This window comes from Notolepis coatsorum, assembly GCF_963971535.1.
Source record: "Notolepis coatsorum genome assembly, chromosome: 19".
Lineage (NCBI taxonomy): Eukaryota > Metazoa > Chordata > Actinopteri > Aulopiformes > Paralepididae > Notolepis > Notolepis coatsorum.
Genome location: NC_140183.1, coordinates 46,275,233 through 46,293,422, shown reverse-complemented (window position 1 = coordinate 46,293,422; position 18,190 = coordinate 46,275,233). Strand labels below are relative to the sequence as shown.

General features: G+C 42.4%; 2 protein-coding genes across 3 annotated transcripts; both read left to right on the top strand.

The window, feature by feature from the left end:
- The first annotated feature begins 810 nt into the window (after positions 1 to 810).
- Positions 811 to 4,378, top strand: mgat1a (alpha-1,3-mannosyl-glycoprotein 2-beta-N-acetylglucosaminyltransferase a). Its single transcript, XM_084336093.1, has 3 exons — positions 811 to 1,003; positions 1,429 to 2,399; positions 3,059 to 4,378. The coding sequence occupies exons 2-3, from the start codon at positions 1,761 to 1,763 to the stop codon at positions 3,755 to 3,757; spliced, it is 1,338 nt and encodes a 445-aa protein (XP_084192219.1). The 5' UTR covers positions 811 to 1,003; positions 1,429 to 1,760; the 3' UTR covers positions 3,758 to 4,378.
- Positions 4,379 to 4,749: 371 nt separating this feature from the next.
- On the top strand, positions 4,750 to 16,805 carry sh3bp5la (SH3-binding domain protein 5-like, a). 2 transcript variants are annotated; one of them, XM_084336014.1, is made up of 7 exons: positions 5,336 to 5,428; positions 6,007 to 6,055; positions 6,213 to 6,275; positions 6,435 to 6,563; positions 7,437 to 7,601; positions 8,819 to 8,992; positions 13,745 to 16,805. In XM_084336014.1, exons 1-7 carry the CDS (start codon positions 5,400 to 5,402, stop codon positions 14,300 to 14,302), a joined length of 1,167 nt encoding a protein of 388 aa, XP_084192140.1. In that variant the 5' UTR covers positions 5,336 to 5,399; the 3' UTR covers positions 14,303 to 16,805. The 2 variants fall into 2 exon arrangements, with proteins under 2 accessions (XP_084192139.1, XP_084192140.1); XM_084336013.1 differs by lacking the exon at positions 6,007 to 6,055 and having other exon boundaries at positions 4,750 to 5,428.
- The last annotated feature ends 1,385 nt before the right edge of the window (positions 16,806 to 18,190 follow it).

Here is an 18,190-nt window from a genome sequence, read left to right as displayed (position 1 = left end):
TCAGGGGATCTGTTTTAAGATCAAATGGGCCCTTATCTTATTCTAACAACCCCCTCTCTCTAACTGTGTTCTCTCAGGATATTCTCTCTCTCTCAAACACACACACACACGCACATTCTCAAACTGAGGGGTGCATGTGTAAGAATGTGTAATAACTAAGGCTGTCAAGGTTAAAGCTTTATTAACGCATTAACCCACAATTATTTTAACACGGCTATTTTTTAACCCAAGATTAATGTTACATTTTTTTTTTTTTTTTAAGCGCTCTTGGGGGGGGGGGGGGGGGGGGGGGGCACATCAAATGACGTGCGGGCCACATTTGGCCCGCGGGCCATGAGTTTGACACCTATGCAAGTCTAGGCTATTAGCTGTTCGCTGAAATGCCTACATTATTTTAAAGCTATTTATGAATATTTTCTTTGCACGTTTTATTGCCTACTCTTATTGTCAGAGCTGTTAACTGTTCAGGACTTGAATAGCTGATTAAATAAATATGCCTATTCATTTGTTCATACACAATCCTGCACTTCTCTGGAGTTTATGTATAGAAATATGGTATTTTTAAATAAAAGATTATATATTTTCAAATAAATTTCACACCATGCTGCTATGTTTGCTCTTTTTATTAGCCTACGTTTGCATTTACCCTATATTTAAATCCGTGGAATAAAGTTTCAGTGGAAGATAAAATGCTGTAATATAATAATTAGCTCCACAAATAGAACAGGAAACCTGACAGTGAGGGCGGGACTTCCCGTCTGTGAACGTTTGATATCCGGAAGTTAATGCTTCATCTAGTCCCCTCCCCTCCCCTCCCGTTTTACGAAAAAAGAGGAAAACTAACGACATTAAGTTGAATTAATTTGGAAAAACTATGAAAAGGAGAGTTTTACAACGATATACAATGCTCGTTTCGTTTTGCCCATTTGACTTTGCTGATTGTCACCGAAGAAATTTTGGGGAAATGGCCATAGAACGAAGAAACGATAACAACAGTGTCAAGGTAACTAAAGCAAGGCTAATTCCAGTTAACACGTTCGTCTTGAGCGAACACATCATGTTTCCCCAGCCATCTTCTCGTGAAAAGTACTGCCGGTTACAATTTGTTGACTATAATTTGCTTGGTTGAAAAGCTCTTGGTAGAGGTTCTTCGGCGATCTAGCTAGCTACAGGTGATAAGAAAATCGATTTGTGACACCCGGCTGAATGCCACATCCTCGATCCTTAGTGGACGGACTTCCAGCTGCGACCATATGCCACACTCATACCACTCAAACAAACCCTTGTGACTTTTATAATAGCTGAATGAATGCAGTTTAGACAGCTAATCTAAAATTGAGGGGCGTGCATTGCATAGCCTACTTTAGTGTGGTGATGGTCTCTTAGTATTTTATATGCCACTGTACTTTTTTCTTTTCTTTTTTTCAGATTGGGGTGTATTGTGTGAATTGAGGATCTGGCTGCTTCAAGGTGGACGTCTTAAAATGAATCCTGCTCTCCATCAGACTTCCCCCCCAACTTTGTCTCTTTTGACCCCATAACTGATTTACCCCCATGTGTTGTATCTGTGTCTTCTTAGAAACTAGATGCACACTCACAACTAGAACGACGCAACTCTAAATCTCGTCTTTCAAGATGTTGTGATGAGTCACAGACTGCCACTCCCTGTGCCCTTTTTGTGTTGTCTCAGTTTATGACACACCTCTTTCTGTTTAAACCCCCGTCCACCCGCCTTCCCCTCCCTCCTGAGGTTTTGTGCCATGCTCCGCAAGAGAGGCTCTCTCATTCTCTGTGGCACATTTGTGTTTGTTACCTGGAATGCCGTGCTTGTCCTCCTGCTGTGGGGTAAAACCCAGACGGGCCAGTCCGCCGAGCCGGTCAGAGACCAGAGGGAGCCGGTCAGAGACCAGAGGGAGCTGGTTGTCGATGTGGCGGCCGATGTCCTCCGCATGGCCGATGCGATTGAAGCAGAGCTCGAAACGCAGAAGAAGATCCTCCTCCAGATCCAGGGTCATCGGTCGCTGTGGGAGTTGCCAGATGGAGACGGACAGAGAACCGGCCCCCGTCGACCTGTTGTTCCCATCTTGGTCATCGCCTGCAACAGGGTCACCATCAAACGCTGCTTGGACAAACTGTTAGAGTACCGCCCTTCGGCGGAGCTCCACCCAATCATAATCAGTCAGGACTGTGGGCACGCTGAGACGGCCGCGGTGATTGGCTCATACGGCAGTCGGGTGACCCACCTGAAGCAGCCAGACCTGTCCGATATCTCAGTGAGGCCAGAGCACAAGAAGTTTCAGGGTTACTACAAGATCTCCAGGCATTACCGCTGGGCTCTCAACCAAGTGTTCAGGACCCTCTCACACTCCTCCGTTGTCATTGTGGAGGATGATTTGGAGGTAATGATGATACTTTGAAGTTTGAACCGATACCAGTACTGGTACTCGGCACTGGTCTGGTACCCAACGAATGGTACTTTACTCTCTCTGTAATAATATAAATGTAATTTCAGTTGTAAAAAACAAGTCTAAACTTCTCAATTATTTATTTAGAACATTTTGTTATTGTAAAGTAACACCACACACATTTTTCACTGAAGACACTGACGTTCTTTTAATTTCTGTTGCTGTCTTGTCATGTATGAGCGCAACTAGTTGTATGTTCAGAATATTACACTCTTATACTACACATGTAAATTGCTTTGAGTTGGGAAATATGAGTATGTAGCCCCTTTGGTTCCTTTTTCAGAGTACCGATGTAATTCGGTGGGTACCCTTAAAAGTACTGAGTTCGGTACCCAACCCTAGTCATCACATCGTTCTTCTTACCGTCTTTAATCTACATAAGACATCCATGTTTTTTAATACACAGGTAAATGAAACAATACATGGATTCAATGTTGGCCAGTAGGTAGCTGCAGTAGGCAACTTCAGAGAAATTAGCTAGAGGAAAGGTTTTCCACAGACTCCCAGAGGCACCAGCAGCTTTAAGTTGAATAAAAAAAATTGTTTCACTTGCTAGTTTGTTCAAGTTGAAATATTTTAATCTCCTACTCTAGGTGGCGCCAGACTTCTTTGAGTACTTTGGAGCCCTGCACCCGCTCCTGAACTCCGACCCCAGCCTGTGGTGTGTGTCAGCCTGGAATGACAACGGCAGGGACGGCTATGTTGACCCCGGGAAAGCCAACCTGCTCTACAGGACCGACTTCTTCCCTGGCTTGGGCTGGATGCTCCTCAGGGAACTCTGGGACGAGCTGGAGCCCAAGTGGCCCGCCTCATTCTGGGATGACTGGATGCGCCAGCCGGAGCAGCGCCGTGACCGAGCTTGCATCCGCCCGGAAATATCCCGAACCTTAACCTTCGGCCGGAAGGGTGTGAGTCTGGGCCAGTTTTACGACAAGTACTTGCGTTACATCAAACTGAATTCTGAATTTGTGCCTTTCTCCAAGTTGGACCTGAGTTACTTGAAAGAGGGGAAGTACAGAGAGAACTTTGAGACGGTGGTTTACAGCGCTCCTGTGGTAAAATACGAAGACATTAAGCAGGGTCAGCTGAGTGGTCCTGGGCCCTTTCGTCTGCAGTACTCTACTAAGGACAGTTTTAAAGTCCTGGCCAAAAACCTAGGCATCATGGACGACTTGAAGTCGGGAGTTCCACGGACAGGATATAGGGCCGTGGTCAGTTTCCTGTCAAGGGGACAGAGAATCTACCTAGCTCCGCCCCCAGGATGGACTCACTATGACACCAGCTGGAGTTGATCAAAAGGAGTAAAAACACAAGACATTTGCTTAGTACTAGCCTTTCTCTAATCTATACGTGTCAATGGAAGAGACCATTCCAGACCAAAGAATGAAACTGTTACAGTTTCTATTTGAATGAAAGATGTAGCCTAATTCTCAAGTGTCTTTGATGTTAAATAATCGATTAGCCTCCGTTCAAGACATATTGCCAATACCACTCAGGTCTTTTTCATGTTTAAACATGTATTTCTTACAGTGTAGGACGCCACCTAAATGTTTGCATAGATATAATTGCTATTATAATCAGAGATTTATTTTTATATGATAATTGTGCACATGACAGTCGATGCATTCAATGCAATGACATATTTTGTAACATTTGTTTAAATGATATGCACATTTTGGGAGCTTATTTGTTGCTTGTGATCTTTTGTCTGGTACAAATGTATATAATTAATCTGTGGTTTTTGGTTGATTTTATGGTGGTGGTCACCAGTAATAACTGCAATATAATTCCTCATTGTCTGTGCTGTGGCAATAATTACTTCCAGATTATATAGCACATAATACTTGTTCCATGATTGTCCAAAGAGTCCGCCTTGCATTCTTCTTGCAGTAAAAATCAAACAAACTAATCTTGTGTGGTGGTATTCTTAAAAAAAAATTGTAATAAAAATGTTACACTATCCATAATCTGCTACTTCATACATGTATAATATTTCTTTCACAAAAAGAACATCATGTTCTCAACATGTCGGGTCTTACGTTAGATAATTCATTAACTAGTAGTTTTATTAACTCGTAGAATTATACATGTATTACCTGTGAAGGAAAATATTTTGGCGGAAAAAAATTGAATTGCTGCTTTGTTGAACCGAGATGATGTGTCTACGGTGTCCGTCAGGGTCCATGCGTGTCGTGCTGGTGACGCGCTGTGTTTACGTTTCTTCCAATGATTCTGGACCAGAGGCCAGAGGAGCTAGCTAGCCTGCCGAGGAGCCGGTGGGAGAGATGGAGAGACTACGGGCGAGGGAGGCACACAGCGACGGGCCCCCGTTTATATTTAATGTTAAAATATGATATTTATCTCCGTGCTGCAACGTTAAAACTAACGACGTTGGCAAATTTCATGCCAACGCCATTAGCCGGTTAGCTGGCTCTTTAGCTAACGTTAGCCTCGGCTTGTGTGGTGGTCTCTGGTCAACATCAACAGGGATTCAGCTAACCTACGTTAGTGTGTCTCACTTTGGCTTAATGTCATATGGCAGCTTTCTCACCAATATTGATTCAGCCATCGCATGATTGCAACGTTAATTGTATTGTTATGAGTGTTTACTCCTTAATAACCCTCAGATTGTAAATCGAAGGGATCACTGTTGGTTGATTAGCCTGGCTACAAGTACTAGTACTACCGTAGTTAGGTAGGTAGCTGACGGTAGCTAACGTTTGCTTAGATTTGGTGTCTGGCCTGGAATGGAGCCAGGCGACTTGCGAGAGAGTCCTGCCGGGTCGGGTGACAATGAGGCAGGCGAATGGAGGGAGGACATTCCCGGGGGGGACGTGAAGGCGAATGAAACTAATGAAAACACACTGGACACTTGCGTTGGAGCAGAGACTTTGGGGGGGAAGCAGAGGGGCCACGAGGAGCAACCCCGCCCTTATGAGGAGGAACTGGACCCCAGAATCCAGGTGAGCGGTGAAGGAACTTAATGTGTGTTCTGTTTTTGGTGGTGGTTGTGTGTGTGTGCACACCTGGCGGAGGGGGGGCTTTCACCAGTGACCCCACCCCATATTGATTTCATAATAGTCCCTTGGTCCTAACATCTGAGACATAAACATCTGTGTTGTTTTCACACTGTTAACTATATGAACTGGTACAAAAAGAGCATTCATTCTTTGGACGAAAGATAAATTCACCTGCTCCTGTCAGCCAGCTGTGTCTAGCTAAGCTGGTATGGATGTGTGGCTTTCATAGTGGCTTCTGTGCTGTCGTTTTTATTTTATTTATCATAACATTTCAGTGATTTGAGTTTGATAAGGTATCTTTTCAGATATTACATTTTTATGTCTTAAGGGCTAGCAAAGTGGACAAGCAGCCGAGTCATTGTTGACAGCAGACAGGTTATACCGTGCTTCATATAGTTACCCTCTAAAACAAGAGGCATGTTTCTATAAATGAAAAAAGAATTGTGTTTTCACACCCCTGCTTTAGCACCACTTGATATCATAATGTGATCATCTCTGCAAATCCACGTCTCTCTGCTCAGTAGGGATTATATGTCGTTCAGTACTGGTTGGTGCCAAGAGCTAATTACGGTATGTTGTAACATAATTACATCATGTAATTTGGTTTACCCTAATACCAACTGTACAGAACATCTCATTCCAGACTGGATGCCCCAAAACATACTATTCCTTTTCTTCCAGCAGTTAATGAGGTATCAAATGTGCTAAATCCTTCCTTGTCTCACAGGAAGAATTGGAGCACCTCAATGAAGCCAGTGCAGAAATCAACAAAATAGAACTGCAATTGGATGTGAGTATAAATGGATATTCCACCATGTAAGGGGAAAGGTTTCACAACAACCGCATCGATTGCTAATTTTCCTTAAGGCTCCCCTGTGAAATCATCGGATCAATGGCTCCATTGCAGTGAAATCTAATCGGTGCATTTCCATATGTATTTTCCATCTAGGACGCCAGATCGGGGTACAGGAAGATCCTTACTGACTCCGCCAGGAAGCTCAATGCCCACAGCTCCCAGCTTGGCAGCTGCATAGAGAAAGCTAGACCCTATTATGAGGCTCGCCGCCTTGCCAAAGAGGTACAAAAATGGCAATGTGTGTGTTTGATAGAAATTTGTACATCTGTTGTGTGTAGGGATACTAGGGATGCATCAATACCACTGCAGATACCAATTCCAAGTACTAAAACTTCAGTATCCATCCATAATTTTTACTTTGACCAGCGGTCATTGGACAAAAAATATTGAGATATAATAGTCTAACTAAGACATCACAGATGGAAGCAGTTCTTTAAATATTTACATCTACCGAATTGGTAGTTTATCTTTCCTGTGGGTGTGTATGCCTTCTAGCTTTATATGTATATGTTGTGTCTGTCCACTATGTTTGTTCATTTGTTACCCCCCCCCCCCCCTTTATGTAAAGCGACCTTGGGTCCTCTGAAAGGCGCTATATAAAACAAAGTATTATTATTATTATTATTATATTCTACAACAGAACTTCGTTTCCGCGTTCGAGTTTTGCGCTCTGATTGGCCAGGACATGTGCGCCAACCGTGGGACAGCAAGTTCTGTGCCTATTTCCGGGTCTAACAGCCTGCAAACTACCTGGCGTTCTATCGCCATGCTCTAAGACAAACTCTAACCATAACCAACTTCGAAAGAGTGCCTAAGCTTAACCATCGGAATCAGGGCAGGCGTTCTATCGCCATGCTCTAAGACAAACTCTAACCTTAACCAACTTAACCAAAGAGCGCCTAAGCTTAACCAGTGTAGAAACTTGCGGTCCCACGATTGGGCGTACATGTCACATGACCAGAAATGACCTGGCCAATCAGAGACGCGGAAACAAAGTTCTGTTGTAGAAGGCATTCAGGCTTCCTGTGGAGGTGATTGGTTGCTTGCCATGCTCCACTTCCACAGCCTTTTGATTGTATTGTCTCCTCCCCATAGGCCCAGCAGGAGACCCAGAAGGCTGCTCTGAGCTATGAGAGGGCCGTCTCCATGCACACGGCCGCCAGGGAGATGGTGTATGTGGCGGAGCAGGGCCTGATGGCTGACGGCAAGAACACCCTGGACCCCACCTGGCAAGAGATGCTCAACCACGCCACCTCCAAGGTATGGAAGAGTTGGAGGAAGAGAGTCCCACATGCTGTGAAGGGGTTTCCTACCGTCATGGAAGACATGTAAAAGTCAATTTTCCCGGTTATGGAAAATAAAACATATCCAAAATGCTTTAGAAAAGATTTATTTTCAATCAGCTGTTAGCTCCAGTTTTTTTAAAAGAGTAACAACTCAAATAAATGGTAAATGAACTGCATTTATATGGCACTTTTATCCAAAGCTCTTTACAACTTATGCCTCACATTCACCCATTCACTCACACACACATTCACCCATTCACTCACACACAGACAGTGGAGGCAATTACGCAAGGTGCCAACCTGCGTAACCTTGCTCAAGGACACTTTGACACGCTGCCGGGAGGAACTGGAATTGAACTGGGAACCATCAGATTACCAGACGACCACTCTACCTCCTGAGCCACTGCCATAACTAGGGCTGTCAAGCGATTAAAAATAATAATGTAATTAATTACATTCTTTGTGATTCATTAATTTAATTAATAATCAATATTTTCCAGCCCTAGTTTTCTTTTGTTGTTAACTTGTTTGGTTATGTATCCCTTGCTTGACTGCCCCACGATACTATCTTTGTTTTATAACAGTACGGATGTCCTGCATCATGCATGGGTGACCACTCTGTATTGCTGTATTGTTGTCATTCTGAATTTGATTAATTTAGTTCGCTATTGGTGTTACTACTTGAAATCTATATGTTAAAACTGCGGCCTTATTACCACCTGGATGACCTGTTTTAAACACATGTTGCACCCCTTTTTATTTATTTATTGGTGTACGACATAGAAAATGAAGTGACACAACACTAGCTACTGTACCACTCACAGAAACACGAGGGTGCTGTAACAGGCGATCAGCAGAGCTACAGTTTAAATACAGTAACATGTGAATATTTGAAGACTTGTGTACCAAAATCACACTCCCCTTGTGATGTACAGGAATAAAACATCATCTGTCAATGTGCATTTGCAGAAGGTTTTGGAAGACACTTGTTTAATTTTAATCAACTCAACTAATTGATACAAAAATGGACTGCAATGATACAAGATTGAGCTAAATCAGCTATTCAACAAAGAAATTAAACATTTTAATATTGACGCTGACAAATATTAGTCTTGGAAATTGTCACACAATAGTCATAGAAAAGTTATGATGGGATTTGATCTAAACGAAAAAAATTTGTGTGTTCTCCAGGTGAATGAAGCGGAGGAGGAGCGCCTCCGTAGTGAGAGGGAGCACATGCGAGTCACCCACGCCTGTCAGGAGGCGGAGGCCAGGGTCCAGACGCTGCAGAAATCCCTCAAGAGAGTCATCGTCAAGTCCAAACCTTATTTTGAGCTCAAGGCCCAGTTCAACCACATCCTGGAGGTAATACACACATACAGTTCCTCGGAATTCCTTGAAAACAGAATTTCTTTTAACAAGGTTCTTAAAAAGTCATTCAAATTCAAATCAACCATTCACAAGTTTTTCCATCCATGACAAAACATTTCTAAATCAAGAAATACGTTTTTATCTAAAGTGTAACTAATTGTCGGAAATTGGGTTTAAGCCATAAATATTGGATCTGATTTTTTTTTCAATAAAAACACAGCATTTAAAAGTTAATTGTATTCTTTTAAATGCCCTTTTAACTCATTCAGCGCCAGCGTGTACCCCCATCCCTGCTGTCTCTGGGCCAGCTTGTCATGACTGTTTCCGTGATATTTCATGATCTTTGCGGAGCTATTGTATAATCTATATTATGCTATGGAGACAATAGTGTGGCTCATTTGACAGACACTATTTGTAGTACAACATGTAAAAAAAGGGTTTGTTTCTACATACCTTCGTTCGTTCACAATTCCAATATAAACATTGCCTCGTTTCACTAAAATCCAAGCTGATTTCCTGGAACGCGAGTTACAGAACGTTTTCTGCAGGTATGTGTAAATCATGTTTTTTGCTCACCTGAGACACATTATTTCCAGGTCAAAGGTAAACACGTGGCCTTGTTTCTTCACGAAGCCGGGGGGGGGGGTCGTTTATCCGAAGGAGAGATCATATAAGCGCATGCTTTATGATGGAGTTTCGTTAAAGTACACGAAAAAAAGACGTTACCTTTGTTTTAGAGGTACTCCATTTCTCACGTCGAGTCCAAACGTGTCTTGAATCAGAACAGGATCAATACATATAGCCTTCATCCGTCTACTTCATCTGCTCGGGCCAGACTATATCACGGAGCCGAATAGGTTTCTTCATCTGTCAATTTGGTTATAGTTGTTTTACATTTGACCAGTAGTGCTTGGTCCAACATAGTCCAACATCATAGTCTGGTGGAAACGCACCTTATCATCCATAATCATCATCCATAATCCGTTTAGTCTTCTTCATCAGATATATCCAATAGTTCGCTCGCCATTGCATTGCAGCCAGGTTACTATTGTGTGCTCGGGTCAGACTATACCATGGAGCCGAATAGGTTTCCTCATCGGTCTATTTGGTTATAGTTGTTTTCATCATCCATATAATCCATTTAGTCTTTTTCATAATATGCAATAGTTCGCTCTAGGCGATCGCGATTCTCGAACGTGTCTCACTGCTACTCGCAAATGAGTACCTAGTTGTTTTGGGGCTGTGGTGGGGCTGGTACTAACACACTAATAGCTGGCCCATGATGTTCATAAGGTAGGCGATACTGCCACCTGGCGGATTTTGATCGTCATTGCAATTCCAACGTTATGCCAGGAGGCTCTGGGGGACTGTGTAGAACGGGGATCAAAGGGAAAAGATCAAAAGACCAAAACCCGACTTTTCTTGGGTTTGGCGCACAACTGCTGGTGAGATAACCCGACTTTATTAGTGATTGGCGCTGAATGAGTTTGAATGAAAAATAGTGCTTGGGAAAGTACTTGAACGTCCTTGAATTTTATTTTGCAATGTCTGTGGGAACTAGTGGTCTGCAAGGGCCTTGAAATAAAGCCCAAGCCCTGCCCGAGCCCGTGAACTTCAGGCCCTGCCCGAAAATAAGCCCGACTGTAAATAATATTTTAAGCCCTAGCCCGCGTGAAAACCAGAAAAAGATTATTATTATTATTATTATTAAAATATAATTTTTTTTTGTATTTGTTTTAAATATTCGAAACACGGTTTTATATGAACGTAATAAATAAACAAAACTAAGAAGCATTTACATAGCCTGTTTCGCTCTTATTAGAATGCCGTCTCTCCCAGTGCTCGCTTATAGACTGACTCACACATCAGCCTCGTAAAACGTATTGAAGGCTATAGAATCTTCTTTGACACACACACACACACACAATAGCCTACTCAAACAAACAGAAAACAGAAATCAGATTTCGAGCAGAGCTCAACATAATGAAAAGCACAACAAAACAGGTAGCGACCCAGCAAATAATAAACATCACTCACCACTAGGGATGGGTACCTTTCACATTTGAACCGATACCGGTACCGGTACCGGTACCTGTGAATCGATACCGGTACCCAACGGTACCTTTTTTCGGTACTTTAAAAAAAAAATAAAAAAAAATATTTGTTATTAATTTTTTCTTTTTTACTTTTTTTTTTTTTTTTTACTTTTTTCTTTTCATGTCAACGTTCACACGCACAATATATGCTTACCTAGGATTTGACTTGATTCAACAACAAAGCAGTCGGAGCAATGACAAGCCGAAAACTGTCGAAATTTAATTTACCTACCTCAGTCGTAAAAAAAATATCCAAACTTCAAATAACTACAATTTCGACAGTTTTCGGCTTGTCATTGCTCTGACTGCTTTGTTGTTGAATCAAGTCAAATCCTAGGTAAGCATATATTGTGCGTGTGAACGTTGACATGAAAAGAAAAAAGTAAAAAAAAAAAAAAAAAGTAATTTTTTTTTTTTTTTTTTTTTTGTTTCTCACTTGATTCGATACTCGGTAGTACCGACGTGTTTCGGTTCGGTACCTCAAAAGTACCGAATTCGGTACCCATCCCTACTCACCACGACGTCAGCAACGCGTTGAACACCGTTAACAAAACTTCGCCAACCAGCTACATACATCCCAAGAACAAATTAAAACGTTCGCCAACTGGCTATATTCCAACACAACCAATCGAGTTGAACTTGTCCCCTGAGTTCTCCCTGCGCGCTGCGGTAATTACATCCAAATGTTTCTCTGGCGCAAAAGAGAAAACGAATCTTAAGGAAAACGAAGGTTATCCTATAACCCTAGTTATATGAAAAAAAAAAAAAAACGCAATTTATAAAAAAAAAAAAAAAAGAAAAAAAAAAAACGGCGGTGCCCGGGCCCAGCCGAGCCCGAATTATTTATTAAAAAAAAAGCCCTACCCAGCCCGAACCCGCCGGGCCGGGCCGGGCCCCGTCGGGCCTGGGCAAGGTTGCAGTGCACTAGTGGGAACCCTGTCATGTTAACACTATCAGTGCCGGCCTTGTTTACCTTTTTACCCCGTTGAATGCCATCATCCACTTCAATGTTAGCGTTAAAAACGCATAATCTATGTTTTAAATTATGGCTATGTGTCTAATCTGCCCGTCGCTTATCAATGACTTGTTTGCAGTCAACATTGTCGAAACGGATTGTTTTTTAATCGGTTCATATCCTTTTTATAGCATTTCGAATCTCTCTGAAATTTTCGAATTTTTGAAATATTCCCCCATAAACGGCATTTATTGGAATATTCTCGAATACACTAGACACGTTGTCATTTGTCGGCCTATTTATGAATCGTTTTCAAATAAACGCTAGATTATCGATAGTATATGTGTACTTATGCACGCTATAGAGGCGGGCTGAAAAATCTATTATCCATTTCCTCAAGATCACACACACACACACACACCCATACACACACACGGCACATGCTGATATCTCAGTGAATACAGGTCTGATTATCCTAAAACTGGTAACATAGACTCCTTACCTTAGATGTTCTCCAAAAAGATTATTCCAATTCCTGATCGCCATTCCAAATATCGATCGCGTTTATTGATTGATTATTGGCTGCTGTAAATATATATTCCAGGCTGCTTTCCAACTCGCGATCAGATCCCTCATCATCAGACGGCTCGCCAGCACAATGGAGCCAGTTGGCCACCCCCACAGGGATCTCCCAGTATAATCGACTGACCGGCAGTTACACAGGGATAGACGATAGGGGGTGTTTTTTTCCCATCTGAGCTCCTAGAGAGTCTGCTGTACCAACGGGAGACTCGGTTGATGAAATATGAATTCAGATCGCTAATAAAAAAATCAAACGACAATACACGTCGTCGGCACTCAACGGGGGGTCTGATAAGACGAGAATACACGTCGTCGGCATTCAAAGTGTTAATGGACGTGTTTATAATGTATGGTCCGAAAACTGCAATAAAAGTCACAATTTAGTTTCTGATTCTGAGGATTCCAAAAGCAAGGTTGGGTGTGAAAGGGCCTTTTTGACAAAGGTATTTTCTACCACACCGATTATCTGAGGCTTTGTTCAGACTGCAGGCAAAGCTGTTTGTTTTTCAAATCAGATCTTTAAGACAGACTTGTTGATTTGTGTGTCCAGACATCACCAACCTATCTGCATGGGTTGCTGTGGTAACGACACATTTATGCTGGTGACCTGGAAGTGACAGCAGACAATTTAAGTCTGTTCTCTGTATTGTCCTCCATGTCCATACCGCTCTGCTGCTCAGCCGCTCTGATGCATTTCCATCACCCTGGATTTGACATTGCTTTGTGAGTGACGCAAAAGACACTTTGAAATGTGATTTCAGCGTCCGGACTGAGACAGATCTGTAGAAATCCGATTGGAATCACATTTCAAACCACCTCCAAAATCGCATTTCATGTGTTTTTTGCTGTCCAGACTTTCTAAAATCAATCTGGATACAATCTTGATATGCCAAAAAATGGATTTGGGCTGGCAGTCTGAACAAGGCAATCTGAACAATAAGAGGAAGCAGCTCTTATGAACAGAGACAATCTAAGATGGGAAGTAGTGGGGGCGAATGTATGACTGTGGTTTATGTATTATGGATTTCACAGTAGGTTATTGTTTGCTCGGTGGCATAAAATCAATGTTGAAATTGATGCTAAAAGCTGTCAGGGCCCTCTGTTTGACTTCAGGAACACAAGGTCAAAGTCTTGCAGTTGGAAGAGCGTGTGGCCAAGGTGAAGGCCCGCTACTCCATCGCCCTGCGCAACCTGGAGCAAATCAGCGAGGACATCCACGCCCAGAGGGGGCGGGACCAAGACGAGGGTGGGCCAACCACAGCCTGCAGCGGGCGCAGCCCCCCCGTGGGGGCGGAGTCCGACAACGAAATCCAGGAGGATGGCGGTGCCTCCGGAGGCGACCCGATGGGGAAGGACAGGGTGGATAAAGCCAACGAGCTGGTGGAGCGGTACAGGGAGAGAGAGAATGACGGCGAGAGGGAGAGAGAGCGGACGGGCTCGGATTCCCTCTCCGTCTTCAGCCTGCAGACCATCGCCTCCGACCTGGAGAAATGTGACTCCATCGAGCACCTTGGGGACTTCAGCGACGCGGGGAGTGTCGCCGGGGACGAGGCGGAGAAGGAGAGGGGGCTGGCGGGCAGGGATGACAGAAGACACAGGCAGACAGATACCTCCGCCAAGGAACGCCAACAGCAGTTCCACAAGCAGCACCACCGAAGCTTCAGTTTGTAGCCATAGCTGTAATATTAAGAAGAAGGGGGGGAAAAAGAAATTGAGTTTCTTATACAACTCATTGAGAAAAAAAAGGCTGATCTAGCCGAACATACTGGTAAAAGGCCAAAGATTAACCATTTCACTGCCACACTACAGAAGGTTAACCCTTTACTATCACACTTCTGTAGTGTGGCAGTGAAAGGGCTAACCTGCTGTTGTGTGGCAGTGAAAGGGTTAAGAGTGTATTTGGTATAAAAGTGAACAAACTGGAGTCAAATAATGACACAGGTGTATGATACTCTGTAAAGACGTTAAAAACACATTATTCTGAGACTGACGTTGCATACATTGATATCGCATTCTAGTTAGAACACCACTGGCATTCCCAGACCCTACATGCCTCTGAGATTAACACATACATATACTATATACACATTTCCCTTACCTATGGTAGCAACTATCAAGGGAGTCTGCGAAAACAAAGTTCCTAGTGCATGAGAGAACCGCAAAGGAAAGATCAAAGAAGGCCTGTTGTCCCGAGTGGTTTGCGTGTTTATAAATGCGTCACTTTTATTTTTCCGCTCTTCCTTCCTGGGGAGCAGCAAGGCCGGCCTAAACAAGCTCTTCCCTCCATTGTTTCTGACCAGCCACGTGGGGCCAGATCAGCGGATTCCCTCGTGGTAAAGCGGGTCGCAGGGTCCGTACATGCGCACTGAGGGCGACGGGAGGATGACAAAAGCTATCCTCTTTCTTTCTGTGCGATGAAAAATCAATTGAATTTAATTGAATTGATATTTCAGTATTTATTTACTGTGACGGAAGTCGTGGTATTTTTTTTATTTTGGGGTGAGTGGGCGGGGGGCACAAAAGAGGAGTGTGTTTTTTGACAATCCCTGAAAGGGTTGATAGAATGAATGGAGACAACACTAAAGAGAGTGACAGACTCCGTTCTGACATAGTGACAGCATGCACTCCATACTATTTATTAAGCAGTTTTCATTACATGTATCTTGCTTGTTCAGAGCTGTATATGATCAAACACTGAGGACATTTCTGCTGAGAAGATCAAACTGGTGTATTATGATTTATATTTTTTTTTGTATCTGTAGTTTCTGCTGTTGTATAATTGAAAAGCTTCTCCCAACATCTCCTTATCTGGGTATTGTTTACAGTTTTACAACGTGTATTCTCATTTGAAATGGCTGCAGGTGCAAACAGTTTTTTAAGCTAAGTGGCAAGTTGTATGTTTTTTCTTTTTTACTGAGTTGTAATTTGAAGTGTGCCTTGATGCAAAACTGACACATTTAGCCTAGATGATAGTAACACTGTTCTCAACAGAATAATATGAAAGTGTTGCTCACAGTGCAGACACATCTGAAGGATATGTGTGCTGTGAGCGCCCTTTTCTAATTAACCTTTAATTGTGAATCAGCTGTCATCCAAGCACTATTTTTAGTGAGACTTGAAGAGATTTGATTTTGTTATTGTCATATTTTCTTTAAAGGAGCTGTAAGTGGTATTTTAATAGCTCTACATTCCGACAGCCATCATATAGAGTGTTTGGTCTGTAACATGGGTCTCCCAGTCCCTCCGCTCTGCAGGAAATACATTTCCCGGTACCCCATTCCCACTTTATCCTATCAGGAGAGAGAACCCTAGTTATTTTTTTTTTTTACTTATTTCAAGAAATCTTTCCAAACCAAATTAGTTTACTGCACTCAGATTATTTTACTTGTTTCAAGCACATATTTGCTTAAAACTATTTTCTTATTTTTGTCTGACCATTCCTGATTGGATAAAGTGGGAATGGGATTTCGGAAATGTAGAGGTATTATCTTGACATGTAGATCACTTACAGCACCCTTTAACCATGAATGCTGTTGTACTGTAATTCTAAATGTGTAAGCTTTGCAAAAACTGAAGTCAAGAAATGACTTGTAAATGTATGTAATTATTACAAAACTGGAAAATAATTAAATGTACAGTCGAACATGCAGTTGATTTGAATATTTGGAGAAAAATATGTTGTACAGTTGTTGAGTGTGTTGGTTCCCAATTCCCACCTTCTTCACACAGTATATGTCTGAGTCCTAACCCTGTCAAGATGAACCATAGCACCCCCTACACCCCTCTCTTCTCCACACAGTATATGTCTTTGAGTCCTAACCCTGTCCAGACGAACCATAGCACCCCCTACACCCCTCTCTCTTCTCCACACAGTATATGTCTTTGAGTCCTAACCCTGTCCAGACGAACCATAGCACCCCCTACACCCCTCTCTCTTCTCCACACAGTATATGTCTTTGAGTCCTAACCCTGTCCAGACGAACCATAGCACCCCCTACACCCCTCTCTTCTCCACACAGTATGTCTTTGAGTCCTAACCCTGTCCAGACGAACCATATCACCTCCATCTCTTCTCCACTGTTTCCAATCTTAACTACCTTCATCTCTTAAGGACTTAACCGTTTGTGCTTGTGTAATGCCACCCATATTGTATCAAATTCACTGACTTTGGCCATTTATGCAATATCATACTGGTAGATTCAATAAAACAAACATATACTGTTTTTTCGTGTTTTTATGATTCAAAGTGTTTTATTTCTTATCCCTTAAACAGAATCAGTAGGTCTGAGCTAGAAATGAAAACTGATAGGAAGTGATGGAGCATTTTATGGTTTGCAGAAATAGGAAGAGGGATGGTGAGAGAAGGGAGGACAGGTTATCTGTTCTCCGCCATGCTTCAATTATTCAGGAGTGATATAAATATGAAGGAGACTGACTTCTCAGAATAGATGGCAGAAGATGAGGAGCAGAGAGAAGGAAGAACGAGCACAAAGTGGGATCTTATGAACCCAGGGAGCTTTTGTGAAAGATGACCAGTGTTGTAGGAGTGATGGCAGCTTCATTGACCTAAGCTCTAAAGGGCTTTACAGAGGCTTAACAATGTAGTTACTCGGTTCTTGAACGCAATATCTGCGCCTCGATCTGTATCCCAGTCTTTATGTATTGATATAATTATCCATGGTGGGATAAATCATAAATCCATATGACTATTTGCAAATCTGGTATGTCATAAATGTATAGATGTAGCAGTACTGACTATCTGTATGTCATGTATGTCATATATGTCTATATGAATTGAAAATGGGGGACCCTGATGGAAACAAGACAAACGTCTTTCTCAGGTCTGCATCCCCTTAACAATTGTATGTATTGAGCCGTACTGTATTGTACCCATTCTGCAATCTGTTAAATAAAGTTTTCATTCATTCATTCATTCATTCATTCATTCATTCATTCATTCATTCATTCATTCATTCACTCCATAAGCTTATAATAAATCCAAAGCCTCCTCTCAGATTTATTATGATCATGTTCTGTTCTGGTGGCCCTAGACCCCGCGTGCTTCGCCCAGAAGAGAGATGGATGCGTGAGAGAGTGGGGCAGTTACGCACGCTACGTCTCCATCATGACGTCGTGAATTAGCTCGAGATTAAGGGGAGAGGAGAAAAAGAGGAGGGGAGAGTGGTGAATCGGTGTTTCGTCGTTTATGGGGAAACGTTTGTATATAGTGCATGTATATTTCTATGGATATTTGTCATTTCTTACATTTGGCGTGCGTAACAGCAATATATCGCAATAGACCGAATAATATACCTTTTGCTTTTGTAATATTCTATATATGTACGGAGCCGGTTGCACATTTATAGCCATATCAATATAGCCATACATTTCGTTGCAAAGATGCACATTTTTACCAAATAATCCGAGACTGGGCATTCTCCGACGAGTCCCACCCGGAGGACTACTGTCATCTTGATTGAGCGCATCGGAACTATTAGTAAGTACACATATTTCCTCCAGGGGGGTAGACTATTACTGAAGGAAGCAGGTTTTTTTAAA

Bases quoted from the DNA above. Each gene is read 5' to 3' on its own strand.
- mgat1a (XM_084336093.1), top strand. From the start codon at position 1,761: ATGCTCCGCAAGAGAGGCTCTCTCATTCTCTGTGGCACATTTGTGTTT. The intron at 2,400-3,058 runs GTAATGATGATA...CTCCTACTCTAG, and splicing joins TTGTGGAGGATGATTTGGAG to GTGGCGCCAGACTTCTTTGA.
- sh3bp5la (XM_084336013.1), top strand. From the start codon at position 5,213: ATGGAGCCAGGCGACTTGCGAGAGAGTCCTGCCGGGTCGGGTGACAAT. The intron at 6,276-6,434 runs GTGAGTATAAAT...TTTTCCATCTAG, and splicing joins AAATAGAACTGCAATTGGAT to GACGCCAGATCGGGGTACAG. The intron at 8,993-13,744 runs GTAATACACACA...GTTTGACTTCAG, and splicing joins AGTTCAACCACATCCTGGAG to GAACACAAGGTCAAAGTCTT.